The sequence below is a fragment of the Podarcis pityusensis genome (genome assembly GCF_964106645.2).
Source record: "Podarcis pityusensis genome assembly, chromosome: 2".
In the NCBI taxonomy this organism is placed as follows: Eukaryota; Metazoa; Chordata; class Lepidosauria; order Squamata; family Lacertidae; genus Podarcis; species Podarcis pityusensis.
Window position 1 is genome coordinate 71,372,078 of NC_138029.1, and position 19,618 is coordinate 71,391,695.

The 19,618-nt window shown below is 39.9% G+C and overlaps 1 protein-coding gene across 2 annotated transcripts in view; it reads right to left on the reverse strand.

The window, feature by feature from the left end:
• The window catches only part of USP4 (ubiquitin specific peptidase 4), a 37,881-nt gene that overhangs the window by 8,571 nt on the left and 9,692 nt on the right, over positions 1-19,618 (reverse strand). For both annotated transcript variants that reach the window (XM_080993470.1, XM_080993469.1), the window contains 8 exons: positions 19,340-19,457; positions 18,474-18,647; positions 17,516-17,674; positions 15,714-15,938; positions 14,038-14,121; positions 11,907-12,001; positions 2,042-2,233; positions 967-1,055 (listed from right to left, as the gene is read on the reverse strand). In XM_080993470.1, coding sequence (XP_080849596.1) covers positions 967-1,055; positions 2,042-2,233; positions 11,907-12,001; positions 14,038-14,121; positions 15,714-15,938; positions 17,516-17,674; positions 18,474-18,647; positions 19,340-19,457 — 1,136 coding nt within the window. The remainder of the gene's footprint in view (positions 1-966; positions 1,056-2,041; positions 2,234-11,906; positions 12,002-14,037; positions 14,122-15,713; positions 15,939-17,515; positions 17,675-18,473; positions 18,648-19,339; positions 19,458-19,618) is intronic.

The following is a 19,618-nucleotide window of genomic DNA, read 5'->3' on the forward strand; positions in this document are numbered from 1 at the left end:
AGAAAAATGTTGGCAGGCATTGTAACAATTAAAAGTTAGCAAGGAAGGCTCCCCCCCCCTTCAGGAAGGAAAACCCTTTTGCCCGGTTAATGCAGTTATTAAAGGCGCGATCCTCATTATTTTAAATGAAGCGGGCACACTTGGGAGGCAGCCCATTGAACTCAATAGGACTCCCCGATTTCACACGCACGGAGAGAAACCGATGTTACCCATTATATACATTTGCAAGTGGCAATGACTAAAGTAAATAAATATTTCCTTCCCCCTGGAATTCCTTAAATATTTGTAGCTTTGTCTCCATTGTGCACAGCAGCATATATTATTATATTAGAGTAATCGGAGGGGAAAGGGGAGAAAAACGAGCAAGCTGCTCATCGACGTTACTTCTTACTATGCTGCTGCTGCTGCGCAGGCGCTCCTAGCCGAAGCAGGTTTTGAACTCAACTTCCCAGGGATCTTGGCGCGCCTTTCATTCGGTTGCTTAGCAACTGACGTACACCTGCCATGGAGCCGAAGGGGGAGCAGGAGGCAAAAGACGCAAAAGGTACCCCCATTCCCGCCCCTCTCCATTTCCCGCCTTCAGCCATTGCCCAGACTTGCCACCACGGGGTCCCCCTCGAAACTACCCCTTGCTCTCAGTAACGTTGGCAACACTCCACTAGTATGGCACACTTTAAAGCGCAGCTAGAGGGCAGACATTCTCTGGCTTGTAGGCTGCCACGCATGAGCTGAAGAGGCGGCTTTCTTGTGTCAAAAAAAAAAAAAAAGCGAGAATAAAAGGTGAAGGCTGGCGGCCGGCGGCGGCTACACGGGCCACATGACGAGGTCTGGCGGGCCGGATTTGGCCCACGGGCCTTGTGTTTGACACCCGTGTACTACAGGATGTATAATACTATTGAGGAGTCATGTCTACTACTTTAGACAACAGAGATTTAGCTAAATAATACCCATCTTAGGATAATTTACCTTCAGACACACTACTGGAGCCATTGCAATTCTCACTATCTGGACATCCTTCAGAACATTCTTCTTTTAAGGAAACTTTTACATAGCGACTGAAACACATAAATTATTTTTTTCATTAAACACTGACACGAGTGACCCATTATTGGAAAGGCAGGTACATTAGGAGAAAAGAACAATTAGTGCAAAATCTCCTCTAGATGTTGATGATTACAACTCCTACCATTCCTAACTGTTCGCAATGTTGACTGGGGTTGATGGGAGTTGGGTATCTATCTCATCAGGAAAGCAGCCAGATTGAAAGTACAGAAATATTTCCTCGCCCACTATGATTATCATACACATATAAAATAAACGATCCTTAAATCCCTTGAATTTCCTTGAAAATTGGTAAGATATGTAAAAGAAAATATGAAATAAGCAAACTGAGATATGAGATATGAAAGCATAAATGATAACCACAAACCCCTACAATGTTTCACTGATTCATTGTTTATGTTATTACCATAGGAGTTTTCTCTTAGGATATAGAATGCTGTAATATAATCAACATTTTCACAAATATGGTAACATCAAGATAAACAAACTAATTTAGTTCAGTTCTTTAAGTTAAGCATGCATTGTGTGATGACTACCAGTTTAGATTTGGGATGGAGTTTTTTTAGCAAAGAGAAATTCATGGAAGCTTATTGCAACTTGTGTACACTGAAGCAATACACAGATAAGGGCCAGGACTTTCTTGTGCCGCTTCTGAGTTTTCAGAGGTATCTGGTTGATAGCTGCTAGTAACCAAAAGTTGGTCTTTGATCTTAGATTCTTTTTGGGTTCATATAAAGGAAGAGTTTCAACCAACCAAGTTAATACAAGACATTTGTCAGAAAATTCTACAACTATGGAAGTACTTGCAGTTTCAAACTCATATACTGATAAAGCTACCAGTGGATGCAGAACAATAACAATTAGGCACACACAAACTAGTAACATCTAATAACAATCCTATTGTAGAGTAATTGGAGAAACGAAGATGACTGCACTTAGAAATGAGTAAACTTATATGCCACAGAGGTCCTGTACTCACCTAATCCGCTCCAATATAACATTGTACAAGTGATCTAGAGTAAGCTTGTGTTTGGGTATAGCTATGAGTAGTGGTTGCCCATAGAGAATAGTCCCTGGAGCAGCACTGGATTGTCTTGCTTTCTTTTCTCTGAAGTAAACTGAAAGAGTGATGCATTCAGCACCATCTTCCGTTGACTTACAAACTTCATATCTGCACAAAAGAGAGAAGAATAGTGAGCAAAGTTCAGTCCTTTCAGAACTGGTAAGAGTGTCATGCCAGTCTTAAGCATTCACACTTGGAAGAGTCATATTCTACACCACAGTTCTTAAAATAGGAGCTGATTCTAAGCTCATGACTGAATAAACCATTTCCTTCTCCCTTTACTTGAACAATTAGATACGGTTGTATTCAGAAAGTGTCAAAAGTTACCAGGTAATGAGGGCCCTGCCTGCAGACATGCAATGTAAAAAGATCTAGCGATCAGTCCTATGATGTTAACCCAAGACAGTAACTTGTACCCACAGGCATTCACAAACACCCGTTAAACAAACAACTAGAGCCATGAAAAATTTAATGCTGTATGACATAGTACTGGAAGAATAAATCAGTTTGCTAGGAACCAGGATTTTTTTTAGGAGTCAAGGAGAACCAGGTGATTGAAGGGTGCATAAAGATCGGGAGGAGGGGGTCAAAAGAATGAGAAAGAGAGTACAGGACCCATAGGGAAAAAGGAAAAGACCTGTGAAACTCATCTGGGACAAAGAAAGTGAAGAAGTGGAGTACTGTTCCCTCAGGCACAGCTCCAATAAACAGCAGCAGACCAAGCATCCTCATTATTGCAACACTTGCAACTTGTATCTTCTCTGAACACCTCCCATGAATATGAAAGTCTTCCCATCTACTAGCACTTCCACCATGCATGCAGTAGTAGCCCAGCCCTACTCAGAATGGTGCCTTGTAGTGATTCCTCACCACTTCTCTGAGTGGCAAAACTGAGGAATTGTACCTACCAAGGTTACAAAACAAAAAGCCTTTTGCCTCTCACACTGAAAGTAAACAAACAATCTGTATGCATGAATATAGGGAGGTATTCCTCTTGCTGTACCTCAACGTTTGGTGTCTGTGAATTCATCCAGATTTTTCAAATCCTATTGATACTGCGTAAGTAAAACAAACCAACCAACCAACTGTACATCTAAGTACATAAACATTGCAACTGCCCACTATTATTAACAACCTCCACAATAACCCTAAATAGAATATTATTGATATGAAAATATAGCTTCAATGGGTATTATTGGTTAGCTTAATGTGCAAAGTTGCTACTGTACTTTGTTCTTTACATATTGTTTTTCTTTCTTTTTTTACTCAAGACCCAAATTACAAAAAGTTCATTCTAGATTTAGCCCTGACTTATTTTTCTGACTTCTTTAACAATGTTAATTTAGATTAATCTGAATTATGCTTCAATTAAGTTAGATTCAGACACTGGCCTTAAAAATTTTTCTAGACCCTCCAAGACCAACCAATTTTGGCCACAGTTGCAAAAAGGGAAAAAAATAGCCAAAGTAGACAGCATAGCCCAGCATCCAAATGTGGCTACAAATGATCCCTTCCTCAGTCATCAGATCAGTTATTTGAAGAGTGGAGAATGGGTGATAACCCTTCCTCCTCATCTAATCTGCATGGATCAACTAAAGAGGGGAGCTGCCTGCCTATGTAAACCCTGGGTGAGTGTGTATATGTGAGTGTGTGGGAGTGACCATGCCTACTGCTGCTATATGACTCTCAGCGGGTAGGCTAGGAGTGAATGTGTCCCTTAGGTCCCAAAATGTTACCCAACCCTGCTCTAAAGCAAAGAACAGAATCACTCAAAACTATTTTGCTTCAGGCTGTATAATCTCGAAGGAAGGAACATTTCTAGGGTCAGATTTTATCTTAATTTACAGTTGTATTCCACCACCCATCCAAAACCCATTATCAGAAAGAATAATACAATAAATCTTGTACTTCAGATACTACGTTCAAAATCTCCATAACCATTCAGTCTTTTACCAGTTCCAAGCAAACAAGGGTAGAGAAACTATGCAAGGTAAGGTGGGCAGGAAACCAGGGTAAAGTGACTGGCATGAGAATATTCTGACAGTTGATGTCAGTAAGTTAAGTGTGACCTGCAAATCATTTTGGCAAAGTTTCATCAATTTTATACATATATGCTGAATGCCTCCATTATCCAGGCTAAGATAACAAAGGCACTCAAACATATAAAATCTCTCCAGCCTCATATCCCAAGATGCTTCCCCTGGGAAGGAAAAACCCAACAAAAACTTTGCATATTTGTGCAATGATAGACACTTACCTGACCCCTTGTAGGCTGGCTCCATGCTCCAGCAGGATCCTGGGTGATGTGATATCACCATCATGGCACATGCTGGGGCTTTACATCGGAGCAGGAGCCTAGTTGGGGCGGAGCATCATGGGACCTAAGGGGAAAAAATAGTAAGTGTCTGCACTGAGTGCTGAATGCCCCTTTTAGTTTAGCCTGGGGGAATTCAGCACAAGTGACGCATGTTGATGTAGTTTTGCCAGATTGATTTGCAGATCACCTTTATTACAATCTGTCAACTGAACATTCAGTAGGAGAAGCAACTTTCCCAAGAATTGCTGATTCCAGGCAGCAACACTGCTAGACCACCATGTTCTTATAAATGCTTGGACTCAAACTTTACATCCTCCTGCCACTTATGAATGCCTCCAACGCATCTACCAGTACCACATTAACTAATCCTCTAATAACTGGTTAAAGTATGTATGCAATACACCTGGAGAGCAATTCAGCTAATAGATTAATACTGGAAATTCTTTGTTAGCTCCCAGCTACTGAAAAAAACTGATTTCCGATATTTGCAATGCGGTGTCAAAAATAGCACAACTGAAAAAGGAAAAAAGGCAAACATAATAGAACAATTCAGGTTCCAAAACAGATGAGATTCTGGAGATTGGTGATCAGCTCACCTAACTTTTCCCTCTCACTTAAAAACTGTGGGGTGGAGGGATTCATTTTTGATCACCACAGTTGCCTTAAGGAACAGAGGTAATCTTTGCTCAGTGCCATTTTCCAGGTCTACATCATGCACATTCTGAAGCTTCAAGCCCTCCAAGTAGAAATATTACAGGCACCTACATTTTAATTGCTACATATACAGTGGTGCCTCGCAAGACGAAATTAATTCGTTCCGCGAGTTTTGTCGTCTTGCGATTTTTTTCGTCTTGCGAAGCACGGTGTCGGGAAAGTTTTGGAAAAGCTTCAAAAATCACCAAAGTCTTTAAAAACCTCAAAAAAGGCTACCACACCGCGTTCTATGAGTTGCTCCTCGAAGTCAAGTCGCAACTGTATTAACGGTGTTAAGAAAAAGGAAACAAACTTGCAAGACATTTCCGTCTTGCAAAGCAAGCCCATAGGGAAAATCGTCTTGCGAAGCAGCTCAAAAAACAAAAAACCCTTTCGTCTAGCGAGTTTTTTGTCTTGCGAGGTACCACTGTATAAGGGTTTAGAATGCATTGGTGCGAGTTTATCACAGGAACAAAAACATATTCAATTTTTGCAGGAAAGTGCAGATAGTGGCTGCCTGCCATATCTCAACAGGAATGCTATTCCACCAAACAGGGGCAACATTACCCTAAGTTAGTGTTACACTAATTTAGTGTCTTTGTGTACTGCATCCCAATCCCCTCACATCCTCGGGCATGGCTGTGAGGAAACTTTTGCTTCGTTTTTCAGCTAACCAAGATTACTTCTTGTATCCAAGCTGTGCTTACTATTAACGATGTTTTCAGGAAATAGACAGGATCATGAACCACAATTTGAAATTTGAGTCTCTAATGGTAAACGGTAAACAGCTTGTCTGGGTTTAGACATAATGAGTAACTATTATTAGCTGAAGGAGCGTCTCCACCTCCATCGTTCAGCCCGGACACTGAGATCCAGCGCCGAGGGCCTTCTGGCGGTTCCCTCATTGTGAGAAGTGAGATTACAGGAAACCAGACAGAGGGCCTTCTCGGTAGTGGCGCCCGCTCTGTGGAACGCCCTCCCTTCAGATGTGAGGGAAATAAGCAGCTACCTTATCTTTAAAAGACATCTGAAGGCAGCCCTGTTTAGGGAAGTTTTTAATATTTAATGCTGTATTGTTTTTAACACTTGATTGGAAGCCGCCTAGAGTGGCTGGGGAAACTCAGCCAGATGGACAGGGTATAAATAAATTATTATTATTATTATTATTATTATTATTAAGCTGAAAGCTGATTCTCTTGTGACTACACTGGAGGAAAATGGAGGGGACCACATGACCCTAAGATTTGGACATGTAACACTAAACTAAGCTTTAGTAATCTGGGTGTTGCCATGAAAAAGGTCCACCCTTGCATTACTGCACACCATCCTTAAGTAGTGGGACACCCAACAGGACCTCAGAAGATGTTTGTAACCTATGGGTAGATACATGCGAATGAGGCCACTAATAGCTGAAATGACAAACCATGGTTTGTGGTAGGCTAGCAAATGAGAATTAAGACAATCCTGTTTTGAAACGTGTTTTCAAATTGTGCTTTGTCCTAACTAGAGTTGGGTATGATGACTCAAGTTGACAAACCATGGTTATGGCCATGACTCCAACCCAGAAGATCACAGTATCAAGAGATAGGAATGCTGAGTAGACCAAGTATGAAAGCTCTAACATCATCTGCATATATGCTTGAAAGCTCAAAATCATGATTTGGGTTCTAAAATGGGATTAGTACAAAGTATAATTTGCATAATGCTGGAACTGAGCTACATCGACAAGCCATTATCAACTTCCAAATGTATAAGAGCAATGCAGATACAAAACAAGGGAGAGTGTAATATATTAATCACATTTGTTAATAAACCTTAAAAGTTCACTTTACATTTGAAGAACTTCAAATGCTTCAGTTCAAAATGTTGTTCAAATCCATTCTTTTAAGTCTAAGCATCATTAGTCAGGAAGCCTCCATTGATCCATCTAACTCAGTATGCTAACTGTCAGAGTCTTGCCAGGGGCTCAGTCAGGAGTCTTTGCCAGCTTCACTGCTATCAGGGACTGTATCTAGAATTCATTTTACACAAACATGCACTGCCTTGGAGCTGCCATAATTAATGAAGCATGTAAAGAAGGGGGGGGGAATAAGCAATCTTGTCTGCTTCAGAAACTGGCAAAAATATATTTCTAAGTTTGCCTGGAATGGGAAAAAGCCTAGAATAAAATATAAAATACTTATAGATACAAAAGATAGAGGAGGCTTCTCCCTTCCAGACTTGAAATTATACTACGAAGCAGCTTGCATCACGTGGATTCGGGACTGGATTAAATTAAAAAGAGATGAAATACTGGACTTGGAAGGACATGATAATAGATTTGGTTGGCATTCATATTTATGGTATGGGAAAGATAAAAAACATAAAGGTTTTCATAATCATATAATAAGAAAAACACTTATAAAAGTTTGGAATAAATATAAAGACTTTCTAGAACCAAAAACCCCATGGTGGCTCTTGCCGGTGGAAGCATTAGCATGAAAGCCACTTAGTAAGGGAGGAAATTGGCCGACATATAGGGAATTATTAATAGAGGCGGAAAAAGGGTTAAGGCTGAAAGGATATGAGGAATTGAAGATCTTTTTACAAAGCTGGTTACATCATAGACAATTAAATGAATAGTTTAAGGAAGACAATAAGAAAGGTTTTAGTTATACAGTTTCAAACTTTATGGGGAAATGTTAGATGAAATTGTAAAGTCAGCACAAATAAAGTGGGCTCAGGATTTAGGTCATAATATACAATTTGAAGACTGGGAAAAGATGTGGAAGGTAAACCTAAAATTTATAGATTGTATCTTATTGAAAGAGAATTATATGAAAATGATGTATAGATGGTATATAACACCAGAGAAAGTGGTCAAAATGTATAAAAAGGGATCAAAAACTTGTTGGAAATGTAAAGAAAAAGATGGAACATTCTATCATATGTGGTGGGAATGCAAAAAGATTAGAAATGATTGGGAAATAATATATAATGCATTTTTAAAAATGTTTAAAAAGACTTTTGTTAAGAAACCAGAAGCATTCCTCCTAGGAATTTTAGACCAAGATGTAAAAAAAAAGGTGGGGAGGGGGGAATTATTTATGTACACAACAACAGTGGCAAGAATCATATTAGCACAAACTTGGAAGACAGAAGAAATACCAACGAAAGAACAATGGCAAGGAAAACTTACGGAATATGCAGAACTGGCAAAATTAATAGAAACATTACATGAAAAGGACAGCAAAGACTTTAAAAGAGAATGGGAACCATTTACAACATATATGAAGAGGCAACATAAAGAAATGGACTCATTGGCAGGGTTTGAGTAAACAATCACAACTGTATACAACAAAAAATAAGACTATATGTATTGGGAAAATTTTGGGGAAACAATACGCAGGGTGAACAATATGGAAATAAAACAAAACGGGAGTAGGAGGGAAGTCCAGGGGAGGAAGGTGGAAATACGAAAAATTGTTAAAGATATATTGTTAGAAGAAGTATACATGGAAAACTCAATTAAAAATATTTTTTAAAAGGGGGGGGGGAATCAAGCAAACATTTTAGGTAGACTAGAACCGAGATGCTAAATTCTTTTTAAGTGAGGTTTTACCTCTTGTAGAGGTAAAACCTCTCTTAAAAAGAATTTTTAAGAGAAAAAAAGTATTTTGTTTGCTTTTCAACAAGACTTCCACCACCTGTACTCCAGTGTAATGCAGCCTGTTTCATCATTTGCAGCTCCCAAAGCACCAGGCTACTGAATGGACTCCGCAGCACTTAAGAGAGCACTTGGGAGGATTTGTGTCAGTGGCCCATCTCATCTTGACATTCTATAGTGAGACCAAGGCCTTGACAGGTTCACTTACCCTATCCACCAGAAACTCCTGCATAACATTAAGGAATCCACTGTATTCTATTAATCTCTATGGCCCTCCACCCCTGCAGGGGGATGTAGGTGACACAATTCCAAACTTTACCAGAAAGTGGTCTGACCATGATGACTGTCCCACCCACCCCCTACTCCACAGAAAGAGACAGACACTACCACTTTCACCACTTGAAGCAAAGACAAGATCCAAGCTATGTTCTACCACGTCTTAGATAGATGCATGGTTACCACAGAGACCATGAACTCAAAAACTGGCCCTGAGAGCCTCGGCACACACACTGAAGGTTACCCAGGACAATCATCCTGGGTTCCTTCAATACTACAGTGGTGCCCCGCAAGACGAATGCCTCGCAAGACGGAAAACTCGCTAGACGAAAGAGTTTTCCGTTTTGGAGGTGCCTCGCAAAACGAATCTGCTATGGGCTTGCTTCGCAAGACGAAAATGTCTTGCGAGTTCCTGGGTTTTTTTTTCCCTTTTCCCCCTCTTTTTCTAAGTCGCTAAGCCGCTTATCTGCTTATCCGATAAGCTGATAAGCTGCTAAAAGCCGCTAAAAGCCGCTAATAGCGCTAATCCGCTAATCCGTCAATGGGCTTGCTTCGCAAGACGAAAAAACCGCTAGACGAAGAGACTCCCAGAACGGATTCTTTTCGTCTTGCGAGGCACCACTGTATTTTCACAACGACCACAGCCATCAAGGCTGTTGGGAAACAGGGTGGACGGTATACCAGCAGCACCCCTAATCTGTCTCTATGGCCCAACATCAGGTAAAGACATTCTCATTCTGCCTTGAGGGCAAGAGGTGTACTAGTGAGCTGCACTGAAATTCTAAAAACTATGTCAATAAAGTGGTACCTTGGTTCTCAAACACCTTGGTTCTCAAACGCCAAAACCCCGGAAGTAAGTGTTCCAGTTTTCTAATGCTTTTCGGAAGTGTTTCTGGGGAACCTGCACCAATCAGAAGCTACACCTTGGTTTTCGAACATTTCGGAAATAAAACGGACTTCTGGAATGGATTAAGTTTGGTGCTCTCTTTTTTTTGCTATTTATTTTGTGTTTTTGTTTCTGAGACTTTTTTGATTGATTTGTTTTTGTGACTGTGTAGAACCCAGTTCAGCTACTGATTGATTTTGTGACTGCGAAAATGGATAAAAGCCCCCCATTCAAACAATGACTATCGTCAGTGCAGTAAGAGGAAAAAACTAATTTTTATTTTTATCATCTACAATACTGTCTTATTTATTTTATATTACAGTACATTGATTACTGCTTTCATTTTATGGCTCAATGGTTTCGTGAGATAGTTAAATTGTTGTTTTAGGGGTTGTTTTTAAAAGTCTGGAACGGATTAATCTATTTTGCATTACTTTGTATGGGAAAGCATGCCTTGGTTTTGAAACGCTTCCGTTTTGGAACTGACTTCCGGAATGGATTAAGTTTGAGAATCAAGGTACCACTGTACCTCTATCCCCAGCACTCAAGTCTGACCTGCTGTTACACCAAGTAACTGGTCAGAGAGATGGGTGAGATCAGGCCCACCCAAGTCTTAGTTATGCTAGGCTGGCCTCTTTATCCTCCACAATCAAGTTGTGGATGAGTGAGTTCTTATTCTGAACCTACCTAGTATTTAACAAAACCATGTTATCATTTTAGAGAGGCTTAATGATGCAGCTCTATAAATACTACACAAAACAAAGCCAGACCCTCCTATTGCCACCAACAAGTTTTCACTGTCACTTGATATCAATAGTCAATCACTGTACTGCCACTACCACCACTTCTCCTAATCTAATTTCACAATCTGCTTTACTTTAGCTATTTTGAAGTTTCTTATTAAAGAACTGCAAAACAATCTGCCATTAACAAATATCTAATGAAGTCCTAACTAAATACAGAGAGATTTTAGGAATTTAAAAATAGATAAATTTAGTTGGATTTGTGATGTTCTGCCATCATATCCAGTTGCCAGGAACTTAGGTTAAGGGCTCATCTTTTATAGTTCATATTTGTACTCATAGCTCCAATGCAAAGGGAACACAATCCAAAATGCAATTCTCATACAGTATGTGTATGTGTGCTCGCATGCATGTATACCGTATACACACACACAAAAAACCTTCTTAAAAAGAGGTGCATTGTAAGATGTCAAAATATACTGCTTTTAAAATGTCTCTGTTCTAGCCATTTCTTACTTGACAGTGATGAACAAGCCCCATCCACTTACTATAAATAAATGTTGCACCTAACTTGCCCAAACTGACCAACTCCAGGATCAGTTTTACTGGTGCATTCCCAAAAGATTGACAAGAGAAGCACAAGGTAGTGCTCATGATGTTTATCCACCAACATTTCATATATACACAACTTTATAGGAATGTGTACATGACAGATACTCAGAAAACAATACCTGCAGACACACTGGAAGTTGGGGGTAGGTGTATGTGAGGCAGGCTTACAGCTAACTTTAAAACTAGAATCCAAAGTTTAAGGTTTAGTTTCGAATTGTCACAAGTTCTCCATGCCTGATTTCCCAATGTAAATGTAAACATTTTCAAGCTCTTTTAAGTTTCAAAAACGTTAGTAAATTTCAGTGGAAATTTAGCATTCCATGTAACATAGCCCCAATGTTTTCTAGAATCTATTGGCATCTGCACAGCTAAACAATAAAAAATCCAAGAGGAAAATAGCAGCACACAAACACCTCAAAGGTCACTAATTAAACAATATGTGTCCCACACCACATGATATCTCATCAGAACAGCATACAACACAATGTAAGAACTACTGATCACCTACATAAATTGTGGGTACCAAATAATCTTTTCAGGCTAAACACTCAAATGTTACATAGCAGAAGTTTCTTATCTCTACTCTTCCCAAAGAACCGGTTACTCACACAAAGATGTTGTCCTTTGGCATAATCTGACTTAAGCTTTCATCCATCTGGAAAATTTTATGGAATCGGTGATTATAAACATCTGTCACCACCATCTAAAAACAGGAAGTAGTTGAGAATGGAAGTCAGAATAGCATAATGATAATCAAAATATAAGCCAAGTTCAAGAAAAATATTGAAGATTTATCCTAGGCATTTTCAATATTCTCCAATCACAGAATAATAGAATTGTAGAGCTGGAAGGAACCTCAAGGATCATCTAGTCCAACCCCAAGAGGAAGTTTGGTGTCAAGTGACTCATGAGATATGCTTAAATTAGCCGAGGGTAAAGGTAAAGTTAAAGGGACCCCTGACCATTAGGTCCAGTCGTGACCGACTCTGGGGTTGCGGCGCTCATCTCGCTTTATTGGCCAAGGGAGCCAGCCTACAGCTTCCGGGTCATGTGGCCAGCATGACTAAGCCGCTTCTGGCGAACCAGAGCAGCGCACGGAAACACCGTTTACCTCCCGCCGGAGCAGTACCTATTTATCTATCTGCACTTTGACGTGCTTTCGAACTGCTAGGTTGGCAGGAGCAGGGACCGAACAACGGGAGCTCACCCCGTCACGGGGATTCGAACCGCCAACCTTCTGACTGGCAAGTCCTAGGCTCTGTGGTTTAACCCACAGCACCACCCACGTCCCTAAATAAGCCGACTAAGCAAAAAACAACAACAAACAACCAGTAGTCAAATGAAAGAACTAGTACAATATACTGGATCTCAGCGATGAGGAATAGTTAAGACTCCTTGTGTTTGCCAAGAAAACAGATGCCAAAACTGAAGGAATAGAACTGGTTGCTTTAATAGCTTGCCCAGAGAAAAATCTCTTTAAAATTTCAAAATGGGCAATATAATTTGAAAAGCAGCTGCTTGAAAGCAAGGATGGCAAAGAGAATGCCTAACAACCACTGGCAACAAAAACTTTGATCTGATAATAAGCAGTTAGGTAGTGGAATGAAACAGGGTTCTTCTTCTCCTAGCCACTGGCCTAGCCACTGCTTCTTCTTACTTCCTTAATCCCAAATGTGTTCTTTTCCCAGCTCAATCACCTTCTCCACCATTTTCAGCTTACAGAGTTGAATTCAAGATAATTAAGGTTGGCTATCATATACATTAGGGAGCTGACAAAAGAAGTAGGTGGGAACTGACCTGAATACACTAACCAGAATAGGATTCCCTCCTATTCCCTCAAATCCCCATTTATTTGGTCTGGTTTCTAGAATATCCCTTAAGTTTTGCATGAGATCACCATCATCAAATACACTCTCAAAGAGCCCATTAGAATAGCAATTGTTATTTTTCTTTCTTTCCTCTTAAATATTATCTGATTATAAAACATTAAGATAATGTCTTTCACCAGACGATTTCATAGAACTGTAGAGTTGGAAGAGACCACGAGGTTCATTTAATCCAACCCCTACAATGCAGGAATCTTTTGCCCAACGTGGGACTTGACCCCACGACCCTAAGATTAACAGCCTCATGATCTACAGACTGAGCTATATAAGATATAGAAATAGATAATCTTTCCAGTTTAAAGAACTCTTCATTATTACGCAAGATCAATTCTCAACTACATACAGAACATTTGCAACACGATACCAAATTCTGCTAAGAATGCCCTTCCTATTAAATATTTGTAGAATGTACATAATTATCAAGGAGTTATCAGTGCTAAGGATCCAAGGTCTCATTTCGACCCAATGCTCACTTCAAGCACTTGGGAACATCTTTCAAAATGAGTGCTATGCATAGTTGGTATTAGGGCAAGCAGAACAAGGACAAGGTCAGAGAATGGGCTCATGCTGACAAGCTGTTCTTGTCAGAGTTTTTATCTGAAATAGGACAGTTTGTTTTCATCTAAGTTTCTGTATAGACAAACATTTTAACATGTGGAAAGTGGAACGTGACTCCTCACTTCTTGCCCTAAAAAGAAAAATTTACAACCTTGTGCCCAATACACAATATCAAGTCACCTTCTTATAATGTTTGTTAAAGTTATTTTTAACTAATTCATGAATCAGTCTACCTAATAACAGTTTGTAGAAAACTGAACCCTTTTATTTATCACACAATATTATTTAGCCTTACATTTTCTGCAGGAACCCCGGAGAATTTTGAGAGTGCATCACACAGGTCAGATACAGCCCCCATCATTGGCACAATTACCTTGTACTGGGGAAAAAAGCAGAACATTAAACTTATACTAGGCAAAATAAACCTTGGTAAGGAACACAATTCTAGACTTAAGGATCAGCATCAGTAACCAGGTTTGATACAGGGTGTGTTTGCGTGTTATAGTCAGACATGGTTAACAGTTTACTGTGAACGCAGCTTCTGCTTTTCTCCTACCTGCTAGTAAGTAGGAGCAACAAACCACTACCCTTGGCTTACTGTTATGTCCAAAGCAGCCACCATTGTTTGTGCAATCAAGCAAAATTGTGAAGAAACTACATTTTATTAGGATAAATTTAAATGTAAAAATGTTGTCCTGTTATAAGCACTGCTGGGATTGTAAAAAGCTAATGGTATGACAGGAAAAAACTGGCATTTTTTACTCTTAACTAAAGCTAGAAAGATACACTGTATTGGGGGTTCAGCTTGCAATCTACCAAGAAGCAATTAATACTAAGGGGGTCACTATTGTTGATATCTAATATTAGTCATATGCAATATACACCCGATGACTTAACTTAATTGATTTCAGTGGATCTACTCTGAGTACAATTTAGTCAGATACTACCCTATGTAGTTTGTGAGGTATAAGTTATGACACTTAGCAACAAAATTCAGTTTATAGAAGACTCAGAAATATGCAGAAGACTAGGTTGTGAAAGATTGTTTAGTGGAAACTACATCCAAAATTATCAGCCCATAATTACAGGCCAATTAGGTTTCTTTGTGGGAATGTTGTTGCTAGGCGGTGACTGAAAGCAGAGAGGTCATCTCTGATTCTTGGGCTGCAATTGTGGCCAGGGCTTCACTTCTGTGTGAACATCCTTGGGGTTCCCTCCTCCCTGCGTGTAATATGACTGGCAATTGGGATCTCACCTGCTGAAAAATGGATTGGACAGATTCCCTCTCCAAACATGTAGATCACAAAACATACAGGTGAGGTCAATCTCACTATGCTCAGTTGGGCTTACTCACAGGTGAGCATGCTTGGAGTACAGACTTAGCTGCCTTCCCAGAGTCTCTGTAAAACTGATCTCAAGATTGGGTATTGGATGCATCTTATCTCTGCGTGTACGTATGCTGATATATATATATATATAATGCACATATAATGCAAAGCTGGTCATTTTACATGCTGGGGTAGGAAGGCTTGTTGTGAACTGTGTATTTTAAGACAGCAATGTTTGTTCCAGCTATATCTATTTTAAATTTGATTTCATTCCATTTATCTGTTGGACGTAAAGGTGTTGTACATGATCTCTTCCTCTGCACATTTTTTCCTCACAACAATCCTGGAAGGTAGGTAGGTAGGTAGGTAGGTAACTAGAAAAGGTAGGTAAGAGAGGTTGTAATTGACTCAAGGTGATCATGTGAGCTTTATGGGGAAGATGGGATTTGAACCTGATATCTGAGTGTGTTTCTATGTACATTGAGCAGGCGGGAGGCGTACAACACAGCTCACACAATGACCCTGAGTATCGGAATTGTAATGCTAAAAGCAGGCAACCTCTTGTAAGTTGCAGAGGGCACAAAACACTACAATTTGATTTTTCTGTCTTTCATAACAAAGACCAACATGAACCTCTACTTACCTGAGTAGGTTTGCGCTGTGGATCTGCAAAAACCAAGAAAACCTCCATGGTTCGATCTTTCTTCAAGGGCAATGGAAGGGTTAAGTAGCAAAAAGGGTCAAAAGTCACGGAAACTTTAGAACATTTGGGGCAGACCAGTGTGGATTTGAAGAGACCGTGGAAAATATCTACAATTATAGAGTTATTACGCAATCGATGATTCTCCCAAGCTTCTTTTGCTACCACCTGCAAAAAATAAAACACATTGCAGAGAAGCAGAAACACAGTATAAAGATTAAGATGCAAGTTCTGATGAAACATCTTTTATCTGTAGGGAAGGTTATTGAAATACAATAGAAGGACGTGATGTGACAAACTGATGCTGAACAACTATGTTTGTATGCAATGAAATCATTCACTTATTGGTATACCTGTAATTCAACATGCAAGTGACCTGCAACAGAACAGAACAGAACAGAACAGAACAGACTGTACAAGATGATTGCACCCTAGTGTGTAGGTGAAATTTGCATAGTATGAGAGAATCCAATTCTAGGGAGGAAATTCCAATGTCACACTATTACAAACATTCTGTCTGCCTAAGCATTTCAGTTTGCGAGATGGAACAATGCCCCTCCTCTTCCCCTGCTGTTCTGGGGGTTCTCCCAACCACCCAAACCAATTTCAGAGGGAATTTGGGGCACACAGGGGAGGAGAAGTGTTCTGTGCAGGGCTGCTGCTGACAGTGAATCCCAACCTAGGGAAAGGCAGATTAGAGGTCGCTTCTAGCAAGTGAGCAAGGAACTGCTTAAGCAGTACTGCAGCGCAATTAGTAATGTACAGTCAAACCTAAGAAATATGTAGCTTTCGGCAATGTTTGCTCCAACTATGATTGTTGTGACATTCATGCAAAGGCAGTTATTTAATAAACACTACACTGGGGTGTGTGCGCGTGTGTATGTGTGGCATCAATTCTCAAAATTACTGTAATAAAAACTAGGCCTGCAATGGAAAAGCAGCCCAATTAAGTGAAACTTTAAATTGGGCACTGTCCCCAAGTAATTATTTATGTCATTCCCTTTCAAGCCCTTGTTCTACTTCGGTTTAAACAGGGCCAAGAAAGGAGGATTACAGCAACTGACTGCAATTGGAAAGGGTCACCTGGCTCTCAGGTTTCCCCAGCCAATCTGGGTGGCTTACAAAATATATAAAACATAATAAAGCATCAAATATTTAAAATTTCCCCCCGATAATGGTGCTTTAGCTGTGCAGGTCTTATGTTCTTAATGAGAGGAAGGATAGTTATAGCTGGCTGGCCACAAGTGAAAACAGCTAATGTGATCTCAATACTGTAGTTAAGTTCCAGCCAGCATCAGTCACAGTGATCCGTCCAGTGTCCTGACAAACTGTGCTTTGCCATGCCTGTTGTCATCCTGCATCGCCTATCTGGACTCTGCCTTTCTAGTATGTGCCACTAATTTGATCCAGCTAGGACAGGATAGCATCACCCTGCCACTAGTGGAGTTTGCCATGCAACTGCTTGGACAATCTCGTCCATGTATGCATGTTCAAAATTAGGAGGAAGGCTACTTGCTTATCAGACCACAGGGCCACACTCACAATGGGAAGCATATTTGTTGAAGCCTGGCTAAGAGTCAATGGTCCCAAGTGGACTGATTCATGGATTCATTTGCTAACAAAAAGACATCCTCAGTAAGAAAAAAAAGGAACTGGATGGGCAAAAATAATTTGTAACCTATGTTGAGTGTTACTCTTTTATACCACAATTTAACTCCAAGCAGTGGAATGTCTATGCAGCATACCGAATCAGGCCTGCCATTAGCATCCTTCAACTCCAAGTAAGGTTTCTTTTTTACTCTGTTTAGATCCTCATGTAAACCATCTAAAAGAAAGGCCAGGAGCTCTTGGGAATCTTGTTGCTGGTACCCTGAAAACTGAGGAGCAAAGCGGCCAACCTGGGTCTAAAATTAAAAAAAGAAAGGGAAAAATAACATTAGGAAGATGCATGTGAGCAGTGAAGGGAAAAGCAGTAACTCTAGCCTCATTTGCAGAATTCAATGAAGATTAGCTAATTCCTAGCAATAAACTAATGTCAAAAAGATAACAAGATGTATGAAGTCTCCTCTCATATCAGTTTCTTTGGATAACAGTTATCAGATACAGTTGCCGTATGGTTAATCCATGTAAAATTCTGTGAAACTCACAAACGTGCTAATAAAGTACATTTGTTACTTATTTGAATACAGAATATCAACAAGTGATTTGAAGATCATGTGTACAATTTTAACAACTGTTTCAAAAGCAACTCAGTGTACAACTAATTTCAGCGAGATATAAAGTTGCTAACTTGCAGCTCAATTTTATTTGGAATATTGCACTTTACAACATACCACAGTGGTATAAAACAATAAAAAGTAAACAGATAAAACAGTTCTCAAAAAAGAAGTCAGATAACTCCTAAAATCTTGTTAAAAATCAAATTATATCAGTAAAACCTTTAGAAACCACAACTATTCTAAACAGAATGCATGGCATTTCCCTGCAATATGCAACATTCAGTGAATTATTAAGGGACTGTAGCACTCAGGAGTCCATATCATACTTAGCATTCTTTTAAGTTCAACCTAAGCTACCCAGCTAGACATTTTAAGATGGGGAAAGTATTTCCCCAAGGGCTAACATTAAAGCTCCATGCAGAAAGCATGAAACCAAAAATGTCACTTCCTCTAGCTGTGTTTCAATGACAGAAAGTCTACTTACTTTGAACATGCGGGGGGCCACGTGAGAATTTCTCCCAGACCACATCTGTTTGATGAGTTCTGCATATGCTTCTGCAATTTCTCCTCTCATTCCCAGAGGATTCTCCTGATTTATTTCAGCTTCATACTCATCTTCCAAGAAATAGTCAGTCAGTGGAGGGGTGTTACTCAAACACTAGAAGAACATTCAGACACAAGAAATACATAAAAAAGAAAGCCATGCCAACAACCCATTTTCAGCCCAATGAAAACTAAAATTGTACTAGAGTCAGCAAAATCACCCTATACAGAACTGTATTGCAAGCTACATTAAATATTACATATGGAAACTGCTGAAAGAAGAAAACTGAGTAATATGTACTAGCTGGGTTATTTCTATTTTGGGAGGACAGGGTCATAGCTCAGGGGAGACCACTTGTTGTGTATACAGAAGGCTCCATGTTCAAACCCTGGCATCATCATATAGGGCTGAGAAAGTTTCATGCCTTGAACCTTAGAGAGCTGCTGCCAGTCAGCAGCCTGGTTTGCACACAATGCTAATCCAAACAATGGCTAAGTATGATTGAGTGAGTGGATTCTCGCAGCAAAAAGTATAGCCACTTTGCTCCTCCCTTGGCCCTGCTGCTCCTGTGCTACTCATAGAGGAGCCAGGGTTTGGTTTATAACATATCGGCAATACGGAGACCAGGGGTCTGACACTTGAAAAATGCAGCTTTCTATCTTCCATTGTAACCCACAGCATTATGTAGGTTTTCCAAGCTGTATGGGAACCTAACAGTTATAAAATTTAAGATGGGGTAGTATAAAACCCAAGCAGTACAGTGCCTACCACTCTAGGTTCTTCAGCAGATTGTACCAGTTCTTTACCTGTAAAGCTGAATTCATGAAGCATGTATTTCCTAGGTTACTGAGCCCACAGAGACCAGGCTGTGACTGAGGAGGGCTCTCCCTGTTGTTGTAGGAGTTGCAGGAAAAGCTAGAACCTCTGGAGGGGGAAAACATACTGGAATATGATAACAGGTTGCAGAATATTTCGGCTAAGAAACTATTTTACAGCTATACAAAAATAATGTATATTGTATTTCTTACCCGCCCTGCATCAAAATTTTATGACGAGTTTACAGAATATAAAAACACAATACAATT